Raw genomic sequence first — 17,323 nt, 5'->3', positions numbered from 1 at the left:
GCTGGCAAAACTCCTGTATTTGAGCGGCCGATCAATGTGTCGAATGAAAAACGCAGTGAGCTAAGATTTTGTTCAAAATCTATGTTTAGCAATAAAATCTATGTTTAGCACAACAAGGTGTGTGTGTAATTTTGGCAGTCTAAAAATACACCTTTTTTTTTTCTCAATGAGCGGTGATACAAGCTTTGGTTAAAAATCACAATTAATTACTTTAGCAATACACGTTTTACACGTAAAATAATTTTTGCTCTTTACATTTGACATTTCAAAGCAGGCAAAATTTATAAACTTAAATTGTTTCGTTATTTTTCGCAATGATTTTACATCTCTTAGTAAAACATGAATAGTATAAGGTTTAATTCCATCAAGTTATTTTTCAACTATAGTTTATTTTCAACTCGTAGATGGAGTGGACAGAACAAAAAGATTTCATGCTATCCCGAGAAATAACTTGCTGTCGCGACCGCAACCTGAAGCCGTTCTAGCCCCAGTTTCTTATCGGTCGTCACGTCGCCGTCGTCAACGAAAACGTCTGTTGCTTAAGGTGCCTAATATCGCCAAAGTGCAAACGGCCTACTATTACGGGGCTAAATGACGTCCCGTCTATACATCTAAGGGCCTTTCCATGTAAGATAATGGACGACGCTTGCTAGGAAATCGTTTGTTTGTCTTGCACCCTCATTGGACGTAATGATGTCCTCGGGCAGGCTTCCTTTACACAGCAGTTATAGAGCGCTAATCGGTCGACTCCTCCTCAGAGTCACCGCGCGAACTGAAATTCAGACGAGTGTAGCCTGGGTTAAACTTAACACCAATTAAAGAAAAGGGGGGGGGGAGGGGTGGTGGCGATAAATAATAAAAAAAATAGATGAACAAATAAAACATGCAGCAAGAAGTTCTCTTCATTTCAAGCTAGGTAAGATTTACAAGCTGCTGCCAGAGGGAAAGCAAAAAACACAGAAAAAAAGAATGAAAAAAAAAAGAAAATAGCGCATGGTTTATTTAACAATTTTTTCATAAATCCAGACATATACTTCAACGGAATGAGACTGGATGATCCAGAAAGGCCGGAAAATGAGCGTGTCTAATTACCGTCGATCTTTCTAAAACATCAGGAGTCAAACTAGGGTATTGCATGATCATTTCAGACATTCTGTGTGAATATATGACCGAATTTATGAAAACCGTGTTACCGTGTTAAGACTTTACACCAAAATATAGCGGGCAGGTTTTTGGAAAACGGGAAAACGGTGAGATGTGTAGATAGCAACGCCCCCCCCCCCCCCCCTGTTAGCGGTCTGTGCTAAAATGTTCCTGCCAAATGAAGTATACAAATAATAGCATTTGTTATATGTCAGCTTGTTTTGTGAATATTAGTTTGAAAACCAGCATGGGTAAGAAGCAAACTCCGGAACCTAATTTGTTTCATGAATGGGTTTTGAGCAAAACAGGAATGTTGATTATCTCTCGAGTGACAACTACAACCAGCTAACCAATTTAAGCCGCTAAAGCATGAATAGTTTATGATAAGCAAGAGTAGTTCTAACGTAAACTCCGTTGAGAAATTATTCACCCCTGTTGCAAGTTATTTCGTTAGTGTGATTAACCACCTAGCCGTGTGTTGACTCCAGTTTTGTCGGCTAAGGTTGAAGTTATTTGTTCCATCCAGTTGGAAACCAAAACAACATTAATTAAAATTACTAAATTTATATACTAATATTCTGTATGTGTTTGCCTAGAACTTAGAAATTTATATATTTTTTGGACAAATTTGTAAAAGCTTCCGAACTAATTTAAAACTGTCTGACAGAATTTTCCATTGATCTCTATCTTATACGTAATCCGTATTTCGCTCTTCATGTATATTTGTATCGAGCACTCCAACGATCGTGTGAATACACGGTTATTTTTCGTTTAATTTCGTTGTTGAAATATTGGGAATCGTAGTTTGAATATTTCAAGCCAAGACAGAATTTTTTTCCCAACAAAGAAGTTATTAAAACAATGGAAATTAGAATTTGACCAAATTCGCGAACAAATATTTTTCAGTCCATTGAATTTTTTTTTTCCACTCACAAATCGTTGTTAGGCTAGAATATGCTAGAAAGTGGATCCGACATACAGTTCTGTACTTAAGCTCTATCCTGCAGAAATGTCCACTGTAGCAAATTTTAACGTTGCTCCCCCTCAGGCTGTATAAAGGAAGAAAAAGTAAAATGGAACTTCTTACCCTTAATGTGAATGTCAAAGTTCCCAAACCTATTGCACAGGCCTCGGTACGGCGAGAATTCTGCCAGCGTAAATATCACTTGAAGAATGAATAACCCAAGTGCTATCTTGTTCATTGTTTCGCCTTAACAAGGTCACGATTTAATTTCACTGATGAGCATTCATTTTCTGCGCTGCTCTAGTTTGGCTTGCACCCTGATCGAAATTACGTAGCATAAATTATACACATCATTTGTCAAAGTAAAAACAGAAATTTGAATTAAATCTTCGATTGTATTTAGAGAACGTTTTGTTTGGTAAAAATAGCAGGAATTATTTATGACTTTGGCTTCGTTCATAAATTATGAAACCAGCGCTACTGGAACTAATTCCGAAGAATAGTCACAAACGGCGCACTTTATTGATGAATTTGTTCGAAACACTACATTCCGCTTAGACCTCCTCTGAAGATTATCAGGTCCGTCAGATTTGCATTTCTCAAAAAAAACAAAACAAAAAAAGAAAACAAACAAACAAAAAAAAAAAACAAAGCAAAACTAATAAACATTGTGGAACATTTTTTGGGGTTAATCTTGAGTCATTCTTCACGAAATTTTGAAAGTAGGATTTTTTCAAATAAATTACATTATTTGAATCATTAAAATCTTGGAGTGGTTTACTCTTGATGGGTGTACAGTGGAACCTTCGTTTTAACAAAGTCGCTGGGGACCGGCCAAATTTGTTCGTTAAATTGAGGGTTCTTTATATCGAAAACCTCGATATAACGAATTTGATCGCATGAGGGGAAACGACCAAAATGTTCGTTATATCGAGGTCATAGTTAATGATTGATTTGTAACACAGGTGACTTCCGTCACGCAATTCAATGCAATTTTCGTCACCCAGAAGTGCCCCGTTTTGAGATGCAATTCATTAAGCATGGTGGCTTTCAGTATCAATTATTTTCACTTTTGAGCTGACGAGCAGCTTTTGTTTTCAAAAGAGCGATACTTTTAGAGTAGCGATTTAAAAATGTTGCAACATAGAGGTTATACAGAAAATTGTCTATGTAAACAAGGGAACATTGTAATTCGTTATATCGAGGTAGATTTTACGTTTGGGCTTCCGGATTATGTTCGTTATATCAACGAATCCGTTATATCGAGGTTCTATTCCATACATTTTACTGTAACTTTGCCCGGGACATAAAATATCGCTCGTTATATCGAGGACTTCGTTAAATAGAGATTCGTTAAATCGAGGTTCCACTGTAGTAATGCTTTGGTCAGACAGAAAGGATACAGTAAGGATACTCCAGATGAAACAGTGCAAACAAAACAAGAAGAAACTGCATAGTCGTATAGTTGTATACGAGAGTCAATAGTGGGTTGGTTTACCTTCTAACCAGATGAAAATTGATTAAAGAGGAACGAGGCACGAGAGCACTGCACGTGAAGAACGTCGATCTACGAGAGTCGCGCATACGACTGGAGTTGGACAAGAAATTGGTGCGATTATTTAAGTGTTCTTAAGTCCTGGTCAAACGGCGCCTGACAACCGCCGCTAACTATCATGAACTGTCATCGATTATCACTATCACTCATTTTTAATTCCTTAATTGCCAAAAGCCACCACTTTTGTCTTGACCTTTACGCTGCTTGCTTAGAAAATAGACGCGCGCCTGGCTTGCGTCACACCCTCCAGGGGCATGGGCCACCTACAAGAGTTCTCCAGAGGTCTCTGTCCTGGGCGTTCCTCTCGAGCTGACTCCAGCTCAGCCCCCAGTGTCCTGATGTCTGCTTCAAGTTTCCAACACCGCGAGTTCCGTGGTCGTCCACCCTTGCTCTTGCTCTAAGGGTTCCGAGACACAGCTTGCCTCGTGATGCTGGTTAGGGGTTTGCGGAGAATGCGGCCTATCTATCTCCAACGTCTCTTCAAGATCTCAGCATCATCAGGCATCTGGTTGGTTCTTTGCCACAAATCACTGTTGGACGTCATTCGTCCCTGCAAATAAAATCTTCGAGGGTGGGGGAGTACAAAATCTGAACCACTCACGAAAATCTCGAATATTCTCGCTTGGGTGAGACACAGGGAACGCAAGACGAAATTTGGTCAGATTAGCATGCAACAAGATTTGACAGAGAGCGATCGGAAGAGAGAGTTTGGCGCGGGTTGCGGGCTCGGATTTTCTCTCCAGCGGACGAACGTCAAGTTTCTGAGCTTTTCATGTTTGCAGTTTGTAGATGTCTAATGTAGTAGAGGGATTAATCATATGTCGTCTCAGCCGGAACAATGGCGGACACATTTTTTGTCGCAAGTTGATAGTTGTCAGTCTCGACCGATTTCTCATTACGAGAATGAAACGAAAATTTTCTAGGAGCTTCTAGTGAGATGTCTAGGCCAGTCATTTACCAATTCTCAATTGCGGGTAAGCTTTTTTCTTTTTTTTTTTTTTTTTTTTTTTTTTTTTTACATCAGAACTAGTCAATAGAAATCATGCTATGTTGAAAACGTTTGTTTCTCACACTCGCTTGATATGGATATTCTTTTGGTCGTTTGCGGGGAAACAAGGATCAGTCACCTTCACCGTACCCAACTACTTCATACTAAGGGGCGCATAAGGCCTCAAGAACAAGGATCAGTATCGTGGATTATTTTTACGTGAAACTTTAGTTCGATAGTAGCACTTTAAGAAATGGGCGGGCCCCGTCGTTTTAACGGTCAAAGTCTGACTTGAAGTTGGGGCCCTTTGTTGGATTTGTTAGATGTTCGCGGGAGTTGATGGTGTGATTTTTACCGGTTTCTACCCTTTTTTATCACGATAAGTGCATACTTTTATGGCTTGCTTTGTTCCCTTTATATCTTAATGTTTTCTTGTTAATTTGTTTTTGTAGAGGGTATGTCATCCGTTTGTTAATTGGCCGATGTTCAGAATTATTGGATCCTGCATTGAATACTTGTTCATGAAAGATACCATCTTAAGCATTTACAGTGAATTTTCGCTATGATAATCATGATCACTGCCTGTCTTGAGTTGTTATCTCAAACAGAAATTTACTACTCTAGCTTACTCTTGGATGTTATTGTTCAATCATTTATGGCTGATTATCTTTGATATTTCTTTAGTACAGTTATTTTTGTTTTTTTTTTCCCTTTTACATGGCCCTCCATTTACTGCGAACCTAGGAATGGACACTTGGAGCAAATACAAGTTACATCTGACACCTAAGCACGAGGTGAAGAGAAATCTCTAACTGTCATGAGTTTGAACATTGATATTCCCAGTAGCAATGTCTGAGGCAAATCATCATTAGGCCATTTAATTACATTTAAAACGTTCAAAGAAGTTGAGCATGACTAAATCGTGTTTGTCACGTTGTCTACAAAATAGATACATACAGTACATTGGATTTGTAAGCTGCTATTTTGGAAGAGCCATCGCTTATGAATCCTTCTTGATTTAGAAAATACAGCGAGTGAAATTCGATTATTCCAGCTTTACACAAGTTTTTAGTGACAAAAAATTGCTTTGTTTCGAATTATTTAACTCTTTTCTTCGTAGGTTTCACTTCTTAGCTCTCGTGGCGTCAAACGACAAAATAACATCTGTCAACAAGCATTTTGTTGGCCGGTGATGCACCGATCTACTTCATACACAACTTGAGATACCGTATGTATCTAAGAAAGCAAGTGCTGAAGTTAAGTTCAATTCCGGAAAGTTAAGATCGAATTCGAATATGTCAGAAGCGGCAATAACGTTCCGTTCAGCCGTAGAGATTCCTAAAATAGGTTGTTCGGCACTGAAAATGGCGGCTTTCGATTACAAGGCATCTACAGCTGTCACTTGGTCTGCGAAAGATTTAATGTGGATGTCTTTCGAGATTTCTTTCAGTATCAGAAGCTAGCGAACCTTCTATAAGTCATATTTCCATATCACCTTCAGGACATGGAGGCGTTTGCAGCTCGCTTAGCAGAATGCATGTGAAACCTGGAACACGCGAGGGTACACACAGTAAATTCGCTGGAAACGATAGCCATTTATTTACTTCTTTTAATATCCATTATTAACACATATTAAAACTGCATGAGCGCACGTAAGCACAGCCGCAGTTGGAATCAGAAACGTTGGTGGTTATCGTAGGGATAAACTATGTCTTTATTTTTAATCCGTTATGCACGTCATGTCATCAGCAGCTATAAACAACATGTAATATATCAGACAAAAAAGACCGCATCTGACCACATATCCAAACACCAATCGTGCAAAAGAAGAGTTAAAATAGATGCATAGCGGAGTATTTTTGAGGAACTTCGAGGCGTTTGGAAATGTGGTCAAACACTGTCTTGATTCTTTGATTTACATTTTCGATCGACACCAAAATTTAGGATAAAACGGAGAAATAAAATCGTAAAAATCTATGCTAATCAAGATCAGATATGCAAAAGCCGTCAGCTGTAATTGCAAAATTAGGCATTTACTTGTACTGACTATTCTAGTATTTTATTTGACATTTAACTAAAACGAAAGCTTTTGAAAACAAGCTAGATGACACACGGATTAAGACTATTTGTAGTTTTTCTTCGAATGTCGTAAAACAACAAAACTAAAGTAGTCACTCCAGTGAACCAATTAAAACTCAAAGCCAAGACACGTAGCCGACTTAAAAGGCGGGAAAAGGCGTGCGAGGGTGTCATGCTTGGTTTTAGCTTTATTTCTGATTGGATGACAAAGTTCCGCGAGGTTTTTACCCCAGTAGTTGTCCGCTGAGTAATATCTCTCTATCTGTTATTACTCGGGCTTCCGTAGGAAAGTCCGAGTCATAAAATGCAAGCGTTTTGGTCGCCAAAGAGGGTCATAGTCCCAGGTGTTCCATGCGTAGACCATGGAAACTGGGGACGAGAAACGCGGCATTGCTAGCTCTTCGTGACAGAATCCGGTGTTTTGCGAAGAAAGTTTTGGCAAGAATCGTGCCTTATACGTTCATCTCACATACAAGGATGTAAGGATGTCGATCGTTTTCAGAAAGGGTCGGTCCACGAATTATATTGCTTGAAAGCCAGCCAGGTAAGCAAACTTCACGCTCGAAACGTTCTCGGGAGATAACAACTGAGCCGATTGCGGTATGAGTTCAATCTACGAAAACACTGGCAAAAAATAGGCAGTCCCATATAAATGAGAGTCTTTTTCATACTCCTGCCTTGATTCAATAAAAATATGTAGCTTGAATATTTCTTCATAAACTGCGTTAAGGCTCGCAGATTCTTGAAAGTTATTCGCAAAGTACACAACTTGAGAGTTTATGCAAATTATGTGCAATGCAATTAAGCCTGGTCACAGGACTGTTGTTTTCGCAAAGGAGTTTATCATGATTCGTTTTGGCTCTCTCGAAAGGGATTATTCGCTCTCCAAAGGAGATATGACTCTTGAAAAGGGTTTAAGATCGCAACACGGCAAAGATGTTTAGCTACACAATTTACTCGGATCGCCACGACAAGTAAACAAACTTCGTACAATTTCTGCTAGCATGTACAAAGTAATCGCCATAAGTTGTAAAAAGACCTCGAAAATTCTTTGCAAACAACTTCTCCATCAATGCGTAGACAGCTGTGCTTCATTCTTAAACCAAAATGGTTTAACTCATAACTAGCGATAGGATGAGGAGGATACTCAACGAAGCAACTTGAATAGTAAATATCTAAGCTAAACTCTTGTGCCAAAAAATCCTGATTCTTTAATTTCCTTTTATTGTGTGCGATACGCGTTTTCGTAAAGTAAGATTTGATACTGTGGTACAAAGCACGAGTAAACGCTCTTAGAGCGTCTAGTTAGGATAGTAAAATGTTTCGCTGGGTAGCGCTCCTGGAGCACCCCTCCTTCTTGAAACGTTTTTCAACTAAGAGACTAATCTCTTGCAAATGACACTGGTTAAACTACTGGTAATGAACACTTGTAAACGAATGAGGGTACATGCCATGTCAGGTGTGTACCGCACTTGCTTTAGCGCGAGACTTAAGATACAGCTATCGACAAATTCGACATAAACTTAACAGCATCCAATCATAGTGAGTATTTATGGTAAGGAGCGTTATTAGTAATGAAATAAGACGAAAGCAAATTCGTCAAGAACAAACGGGCACTGGTATTTACACTTAAGCTTCTACCCAGGAGTTCTTGGAAGTACCCACTTTGGATGAAGGACAAACTATATAACTTACATTTTCGTTTCCAGCGTGTAGTTCTTTGTAGAGCTCGCTTGAGTTGAAAAACAAACTATTATTTACATTTTGGGTTTTAGCAAAGCGTTCTTTGTGCAACTCCCTTGGAGTGAAGAACGAACTGTTATTTACAATCTGGCTTCCAACACGGATTCCAGTGTGGAACTCCCTCTGCTTCTTCTGGTGGTGGTTAAGGTCACTTGTCCTCGACGAGTGATTTCCTCGTGGCGGCATAGGATCATGTTTTTGAAAGCTGCTTTCATCTTTCCGTTCAGACCAATATACAACCACGGGTTTATGGCGCTGTTAGCCTGACTGAACCAGTAGCAAATATAGATAATTACATAAGGATCCCACATCGCTCCAAGCCCACTCACGCCCATGCTCACACCTTCGTCCATCTGATAGACGTGCACTGGAAGCCAGCAGAGTGCAAACACCACCACAATAATGATGAGCATTCGGATGACTTTCTTCTTAGGGATTTCCTGTTCTCTTTGATTTTCACTTACGTTATGATCCACGGGCACTTCATGGAACCACAGTTTTCGAGCAACTTGGGTGTACAGAACTGAGATGATAGCGAGGGGCAGGAGGAAGCCGACAGCAAAAAAGTAAGCATAGAAGGGCAAAATTAGAGATTTTTCAATTCGACACTTGCCTCGGATGAGCTTGAAAGCAACTGGTACGATTGACATCAAGGCCATGGATGAGATCCAAATAATTGGCGTAATGATCTTAGGCTTCCTGAACCAAATGCTCCGCCGGAAAGGGTGCACAACAGCAAAGTATCGATCAAATGCTATTACAGTAAGGCAGAAAATGGAGGCGATCGTGGAGACATAAACAGCATAGTAGAGAAACCTGCAGGTAAAAACCTGAAGAAACTCAGAGCTTCCAAAGACATAAAAGTGAGTAATGCTGACAGGCATCTGAAACACAACAACCATCAAATCAGCCACCGCCATGTTAACAAACATGAAACTTGTCAGATTTCTTGTTCCTGGTTTCTTCCACACGATGTAGATCAGCAGTGTGTTACCAACCAAGGCTACGAGCATTGTTATCGCATAAAGTACGGTCAGAGACAGTACGATGGCGTCATGGTTTGTCATGTTCTGTGAATTAAAACAAAACAAAAAATGTTCTCAAAGTGAAGGAACCTCTTAACACTAAACGTTTTAAGGTCGAAAACACAAAAAAGTAATTTTTACGGTGGTTTTGAAATTTTGCGAGTTTTTACTTAATCTCAGTGGTGGTGGATGTTTACTACTCTCTACGACACAGGTGGACGGTGATGGTGGGAGGGGGTGGTTATTCACCTTCTTACCACAGGACCCTCGTTTCATTTCCGCGCGCTTCCAGGAATATTGTTTACAATGTTAGCCTAATTAGCACAAGGCACCAGTTTCTGATCAAGCTACAAAGATATCATTTCTGAATATTAAAAGTACATGACATGATTAGCAGTAAGTTGAACCGATGTATTAAATACGGTCTTGTTTGAGGAGGTTTTAAATAATTATTATTTTACAGAGTACTTTGGTTCATTAGAACATTTACCACCCAGATTTTCTGTAGTTTTTGAAAGCAAATACCTCCTTCAATATTACAGCCAAGTAGTTAAACATTCACCAATCACTAGGTCTCGCAAGCTCTTTAAAAGTTCCAGTACGTTTCATCTGAATATAATTCACTGTCTTTGGAAAGTCTGCTAAGTAAAGAGATGTGAAGTGTGATGAAAGGCCTTTTAACGGGCTGCGACGAAAATGTTACAAATTATTTCGAATAACGAGACAGAAGCGCAGCTAACAGTACTGTTCTTGGTCCAAACTCTGCCACGACTGATCGATAAACTAAAATCAAAGTGGAACTGTCATTAATTCGTAGATATGGATGTAGCCACTGATTTCCCTTTCCCGGAGGCGTTTGAAACCGCCGCACAGATAAATGAATAGCTTAAAATAACGAAATTCAATGGTGCATTTTGCAAAAAATTCAAACTTCTAATTGATAGATTTTCTTCATGTTTTCGCCAAACGTGGAAAATCGGTAGAGAAAATGATCCACCACAAGACAAACGGGGTCACCGAACGTTCAAGATCGTTAAATATCCAGGCAAAGCTATAGCAATGGTCATCTGCCCTGTCATTGTTTATATTATTACTTAGCGCGTGCATCGATGCATGACGTGGCGTGTGAATTTGCGCGTGCGGTAAGGATGCGCAGAAACAATTGGCGCGAACGTCCTTAAGGTATCATGGTAGTTGGATTTTTACGAAAAATGCGAAAATCTCTCTCTTTTTCCTTTTTTTTTTTTTTTGTGCTGTTCAAATTGAGAAGCCTGAGATAAATATTTTGCAAAAAGAATGGAGAAAAAAAGCTTTTTCACTCTTTATGATAAAGGGAAATCTCATTAACCCATTACGGCGCCCTCTAATTAAACTTCACCGCCAGTTGTCACGTGTAAAGTGATATGCGAACGTTTCTCGATTTGGTTGTTTCATACCAAGTTAGCTTTCGTTCTTGTCAAATTTTCTTTATGTTAGGACGAAAACGCAAGAAAACTTCTTGCCCATTTTCGTCTTCGTAGAAGCCGAAGAGGCCAAAATCTGGTAGAACAAGATCTTTGGCTCTGAGCGACCGTGGGTCGCAGCCCGGGGGGGGGGGGGGGTAGTACTTTGGAAATTTCTGGGTGGGGATGTGCCGCTGGGACCCTGGAACCCTTAGCCTATACCAGAACTAGTTCAGCTGAATTTTGCTACCCTATACTAGAGTAAACTCCCTAAATCCCCCCAGCTATCGACACTGTTGAGGCTGATTTGCGTAGATTTAAACTTGCCGATTTGTTGATTTTTTTTTTTTGATATTATTTAGTGGCAATTCCTGGTTTCCTTAGTCTAGATAAAATCTTCAACCAACTAGTCAGTTTTTTGAAAAATTATACCCTATTCTAGACCTAAACGTTCTGATTTATATACCCTATCCTAAAGTAAACTGCTTGAAAACCATACCCTTCACAGCGGCACATACCTATATAGCCCATATATGGCTGTGCCCCCCCCCCCCCCGGGGAGTCGCACTGTCCGCAGTGTAACCAAGAAGAGTGGTTGAAGGAACTCGAGGACGCTAGTCCCTCCAATGAAGCTGAAGGACAAACTACAACAAGTGTTAGTCGCACGAAATTGCTGGAGAACGGACGCGATTCCGAAACTTCAACAAGGAGAGAGGAGTCAAGCGCAGATGTAGATGTAGACTATGTGGACCTCGAGATTTCCTCTTTTTGGCTTCACGAGGCATGGTTTCAAAAACTGTCTGGAGAACGAAGAAGCCTAAGCTTGAGCAACATAATACCAATGTCGCCGATCGACGGCACTTACAATACAAACCTGTATAAAGCTCCTAGTAGTTTGTTGCTTCTCGAACGATTTTACTGCTACGGGTTTCTGCGCCAGAATTGTAGACATCTGTTTATTTCAAGTTGTCATAACCCATTGTTATGGTAAACTGACCCATGCCGACATCTGTCAGTGTAGAGGGGATTTTTAACAGCTAATCATACCAATCTCATAAAAGGTTTTTCGTCTTTTTCTCCATAAAATAAAACTGCATATAAGGACGAACATTTTTACTTCGTTTACGGGCGTCTTCTGACGGAATTGGCTGAAAATTGGCAGGTATGTTCCAGGATACCTTCTTCGAAAAAGAGTGTCGGGTTTTGTGTAATTTCGCTTCAGTAGAAGGAAACGTCCGCATTGAGAATATCAAACTTTAAGGGTGTAGAGAAAAACCCAACCCATATCTGAAAAATCGCCGACCCCCGATGTTAATTGCGCCGCTCCGATAATTTACGTGCGGAAGCGAACTAGTTTAAGCCAAACCGTGGTTTTGGGTATTTCTTTTAATATCACTGCGACAATAGCTTCTTAGAAAATTTAAGAGAAATGATTGTAGTCTATAACTATTAAGCTTTCAGAAAATGTATAGGTTGATGAGCTTTTCTTTCAAAGCGCCAGCGTAAGAGCGCGATTTCCAAACACTGTCAATCCACCTACCATGATACTTTAATATGCCAGTCGAAGAAAGTTGGTTTTGTATTCCGGCAAAAAGCCTCTCCTTTACTGACCGTGGTCACCTAAAGCAAACTACTGTTACTGTTTGCTGTTATTATTTCATCATTCTTTTGGCTATATTCACTACCCTTAAAGTATAGTAGTAACACATTTCAAGCTAGAGTGGTTACATATAATAGCCGAGGTTAACACCTCTTGATATCTGTGTTTACATAGTTGAGAATGATCCAGATGTTTTCGGTATCACGTTCTTGTAGTTGAACTGTGAAGCATTCCTTTAGGTTAGACATCAAACACGAATTAATTGTTTCCTAACTAAACTGGGGCTATTCCTGAAAACGTCAAGTCTAGTTCGAGTACTTCTTAACAACCTTTTAACAACCTCGCTAAGAATTCAGATAAAAGTGCCGCAAACCGCCGGTTGGCAATTATTTGTACCTGGCTCTCTTACATCCAAAACATTCAAGTAACGTAGCATGCTTCATGATTCGTAACACGGCAGCTCAGAAGGGTCACGAACCATTTTAATTTTTTTAATGTTTGTGCTTCTTTTTTTGTTTTCATTTTTGTTTTTTTGGGTCCCTTCTAATATTTTCCCTTCGCCAAAAGGAGCTCACACGCAATATGACTACATTTGTCGAGTTTATATCACACTCAAACACGAAAACCTCAAACAATAAAACACAGAACACGCAAACAACGAAACGATCATCGTAGAGTGTGAAAATAATTCCCTCGTTGCTTTTGAAGTCAGTAGAAGTTAGGGCCGTAGCCAGACTTTCAGCACAAATAAGGCTACTCTTGCGGGCTCCTTGAAATAATTAGTTCGCTTTGAGAGCATAAGATTACATTCGTTTGCGTGAGGCGTGAGAGCTCTGAAAATGATATGCTTTTATTTATACAACGACCTTTCAACAGCTTTTTACAAGTTAACGAACTGTTCACACAATATTAAAACCCAAAGAGTAAGAAGAAAAAGAAGATGAAGAAAAAATCCTTGACTTTACTTGCAATCTTTGTGACCTTCGTACTTGCTATATTCTTCTCCCGAGACAAGTAAACAAGCAATAAAGTAGTAGTAGAGATTATAGTAACCGATGCGTGATTACGCTTGACGAGCAAAACACAACGGTCAGGTCATGGATACTGCCAGCAAAGCATGATCGATGGATTACACTCCCTTAACCTTTTGCATTTTTGTTTTCGTTTTTGTTTTTGATTTTTGTTTGCGTTTTATTCTTTTTTTGAACAGAAAAAAAAAAAAAAAAAAACGAAGACAACAGTGAAAGACAAAGACCAAAAAAAAAAACAAGACAAAACAAAACTTTAAGAAACGAAAAAAGAATTAAAAACAAAAACAAAACAAAACCAAAGTTAAGAACAAAAACCAAAACTGAAAACAAACATTAAAAAAAAATAAAAATGGTTGGTGACCCTTCTGGGCTGCCGTATTACCGATCCGTTTCGAGAAAGCCCCTAAAAGGTCCTAGAAACAATTGATCTTGCTTGCTGGTTATCTCAAAGCTATTCGTAGCTGTTTACATAGTTCAGAAGCTTTAGCTGCGAACCCTTCAGATAGTTGAAAATTCCACGGTGTAACCTGCCAATAACGCATTGTTTTTAGATAAAATACTATTTGCTAATCAGATCAGAAGAGAAATGGATGTCAGAGAAGACCCGATGAGTGCGTGTAACTAACAATATGCAAATTATCTTTTCAAACTGCCATTAGTTATTGTTCAATCAGCGACTTCGTCGCTCAAAGATCTGTCTCTCGCTTCGCTCGAGGGCGATGACTAATTAAGCGAAGGCCGACTGGTAGCAAGTCTACATAACGGCATAAACATAACGACATAAGAAGGACGTTACCTCGTTATGTTTGTAGTGTGAACATGTTCACATTTTGACATATTAGCAACAAAACAGCATGAAGAAAACAACATAAGGATATTTTCATTATGCCTTTATATGTCGATGTTCGTGTTACCGACATAAAGCGAATACGCAGTTATGTCGCTAGTGTGAAGTAGGCCTAACACCAGTGCAAATATTACTTACTGATGTTCAAATTCAGTATGTCCTCCGGTTAAAAATGGGTAGGTGACTCATTCGCAGGCGAAACCCTCTTCACTATGCCGTGGATATAGACATATCCACGAGTAAAAAATGACACGAACAAATGGTATATTTCAGAATTAGAGGAATCCTTAGTTTAACCATGCGTCTAAAATATTCATTTTGGGCAAATCTATTGTTAGGCCGTTGCCAACGGTCCCCGTAGTGTTAACATGCCAATTTCGATATATTAAAATTCTAACTTGTAAAAAAAAATTATGGCGACGGAGAGTTTGTTTTTTCCTTCCTGAACAACCCGAAGCTACAAAACCTTCGTATTCATCTCTACACTATATGACAGAACGATTTTTAAGTGAACAACTGTTTAAACCAAGCTTTGCACAGAGAAACGCACACATCCTTGATATTAGCTGATATTCTCCGCCCGCGCCTCAAAGGGATTGCGGTGAGAACGTGCCAGACATTTCACATTAACGAATATATCTTGAGCAGATGGAAACTTTTACACAACCTTGACACTCTTAAACATGAATCCCAGCGGCTAAATATCCTGCTCTAACAGATTAAGATTAAGATAACAGACAATAATATATTTGTTTTCTGACCTCGCGCGTCTGGCGGCCTATGCACACTGTTTTGATTCGAGTGTAATATGAAGCCATCACTCGAATAATCAGTGAATAATGAAACGTTTGCTATTGGGAACTGATTCAAGATATGCTCAAAACAATTTCCTGTATCACTTTGATAACACACATCATGAGGCGCCAGACATTCATTTCGCGGCAAATCAAAATAACGTACCCTGCAACGAAACGTTCTTTTAAAGGAGCTACGTCACGGTTTCTCATCTTGAGAGGTTTAGCCTAAATATTTTCATGTTGGTCGTTTGCAATCCGTGTTCATCTTCTCCATCATGACCATCCTTGTTTCTTTATGGTAAATTATTATCTCTTTGGTGTTTTTCTATTTTAGTAAACTACAATTTTCTGTTTTCTTTCACCTTAAAGATAATTTTGTAAGTGGTCAAAATAACACAAAATGCCGAGACTGAGCTCCTTAAGTTTGTGGAAATCCCATGCAAAATACTAACGGCAGAGGTTAGATTTTGTATGTCATTCCAAGTGACCGATCTCCTAGAACTTATCATGCTTAGAATGTAGCTGCACTGTAGCCAACGAAAAACAGCTCTCCATCGCCAACTTTAGCTAAGCGAGGTCATAAGTGTAAAAAGAAAGAAAAAAGAAAATAAATCTCTATACAGTAAGTACCTCAGCTTAGTGGCTGTAGATCAGAATTCTGGGTTCTAATAAAGCAGAAAACGAGTTGTTGTCACCCCAGGTCGTTCAGTGTATTTTTAGTTAGCTCTAATACGTCCGACCTGTCATGACTGTGAAATCATATGCAGGTGGCCATGATAAGAGTATTAACTACGTTTGCTTAATTTTTTTTTTCTAATTGTCCTTGTAGCTGAAGAATAAAGGAGAGAAAACGGAATAAATTTCAGCCGCCGAGCTACAACTGAGAATCGTAATTAACCTTACCAAATAAAGCCAATAATGCAAGAACAGATTAACTGTTGGGGATTGCAGAAGAGTTTTATAGGGCAGTTTCCTTGGATTTAGAAAATGGAAATTACAAGACTTCAACTTATTCTAGTGCTGTTTTTGTTGCTTTATGGCTAATTTTGCGGTTTAGAGAAAGTAAGAATTTTAAACGATTTATTTTAAAACATAAAATTTTTATTTTATTTACAATTATGTTTGAATATCTCAGCGTCGGGTTTATTCTTAAAATAATCTGAAAATTTCGTAAATTTCAGCCTCGATATTCTTATAAAATCAATTCTTATATCAATATATAAAAAAAAGAGGGTAACTTGGAATTTCCCGAAAATTTCTTGTTAAATGAGGTTCTTGCACAAAATCAACACTTTAGCAGGTTTGTTTCATTAACATAACAAGCGACAAATGAATATGAATTTAAGATCTTTTTTAGCAAGATCTCTAGCTGAAGTTCAGTTACGATATATGCAAATTCGGAAAATTCAGTCACACGGAGATACTGTTATAACGAGGCTCTGAGCAAAGAAATGAAGAATTGAACCTACGTACCTTGAAAATTTTAAAATACGAAGCGCAATGCAAAGGCTGTTGTTAGAGAGGAGATGCCTGCCTTTCGTGTGTTGACATAGAGTGCAAAACTGTCATAAAACCCATTACACAGGCGGTAAAATTTCCGAAGGGCGCGGATCAATTTGATAAGCTTCGCCCTGCCTTATTTTTATTGAAGTTTACATTGCATATATAGACGTCATTTGTTTCACACTGGTCAATTGTTTGACGCAACTGCCGGATCTGTAATTCATCAAAGTAAATTCAATTTTTATTTTTAGTTTATTAGTGCGATTGTAACTAGTGTAGCATGGTAGCTGTTAGTAGAAGTGATTAACCCGAGGAAAACAGCGTCTGCTAACGGACTCAGTTTTTAAACAGTTCTAAGAACTCCATTAACTTTGTTTAGTTTTAGTAGCCTTTGGTTTAGCTCTTGGGTCCCGTCCACACAATGCCAGAGAAAGAGTTTGAAAAAAACGAAACAATCGACGGTCATTTTGGATTTGTGTTTGAGTAAAAAGTTGGATGGGAATCACATGTTTACAACGTTTTCATCGATTTCGAAAAGATCCGTTGTCAAAATGTTTTCCTTCCACACTAAACCGCGAAGCCGGCATTTTCAAATATTCTACCGTT

General features: G+C 38.9%; 1 protein-coding gene across 1 annotated transcript; it reads right to left on the bottom strand.

Annotated features, from left to right (window-relative positions):
- Positions 1-8,552: 8,552 nt before the first annotated feature.
- LOC145502108 (somatostatin receptor type 2-like) lies at positions 8,553-11,953 on the bottom strand. Its single transcript, XM_081481390.1, has 2 exons — positions 11,814-11,953; positions 8,553-9,542 (listed from the first exon to the last, which is right to left on the bottom strand). Exons 1-2 carry the CDS (start codon positions 11,889-11,891, stop codon positions 8,553-8,555), a joined length of 1,068 nt encoding a protein of 355 aa, XP_081337516.1. The 5' UTR covers positions 11,892-11,953.
- Between the last annotated feature and the right edge of the window lie 5,370 nt (positions 11,954-17,323).

The sequence above is a fragment of the Orbicella franksi genome, chromosome 11, assembly GCF_964199315.1.
Source record: "Orbicella franksi chromosome 11, jaOrbFran1.1, whole genome shotgun sequence".
NCBI classification, from domain to species: Eukaryota; Metazoa; Cnidaria; class Anthozoa; order Scleractinia; family Merulinidae; genus Orbicella; species Orbicella franksi.
The sequence above is the reverse complement of the archived record's forward strand: the minus strand, read 5'-3'. Positions and strand labels throughout refer to the sequence as shown.

What these genes read in the sequence shown, in the direction of transcription:
- LOC145502108 (XM_081481390.1), bottom strand. Translation starts at nt 11,891, where the DNA reads ATGTCTACAATTCTGGCGCAGAAACCCGTAGCAGTAAAATCGTTCGAG. An exon ending in CTACTAGGAGCTTTATACAG is followed by an intron (nt 9,543 to 11,813) that starts GTTTGTATTGTA and finishes TTTAATTCACAG; the next exon opens with AACATGACAAACCATGACGC.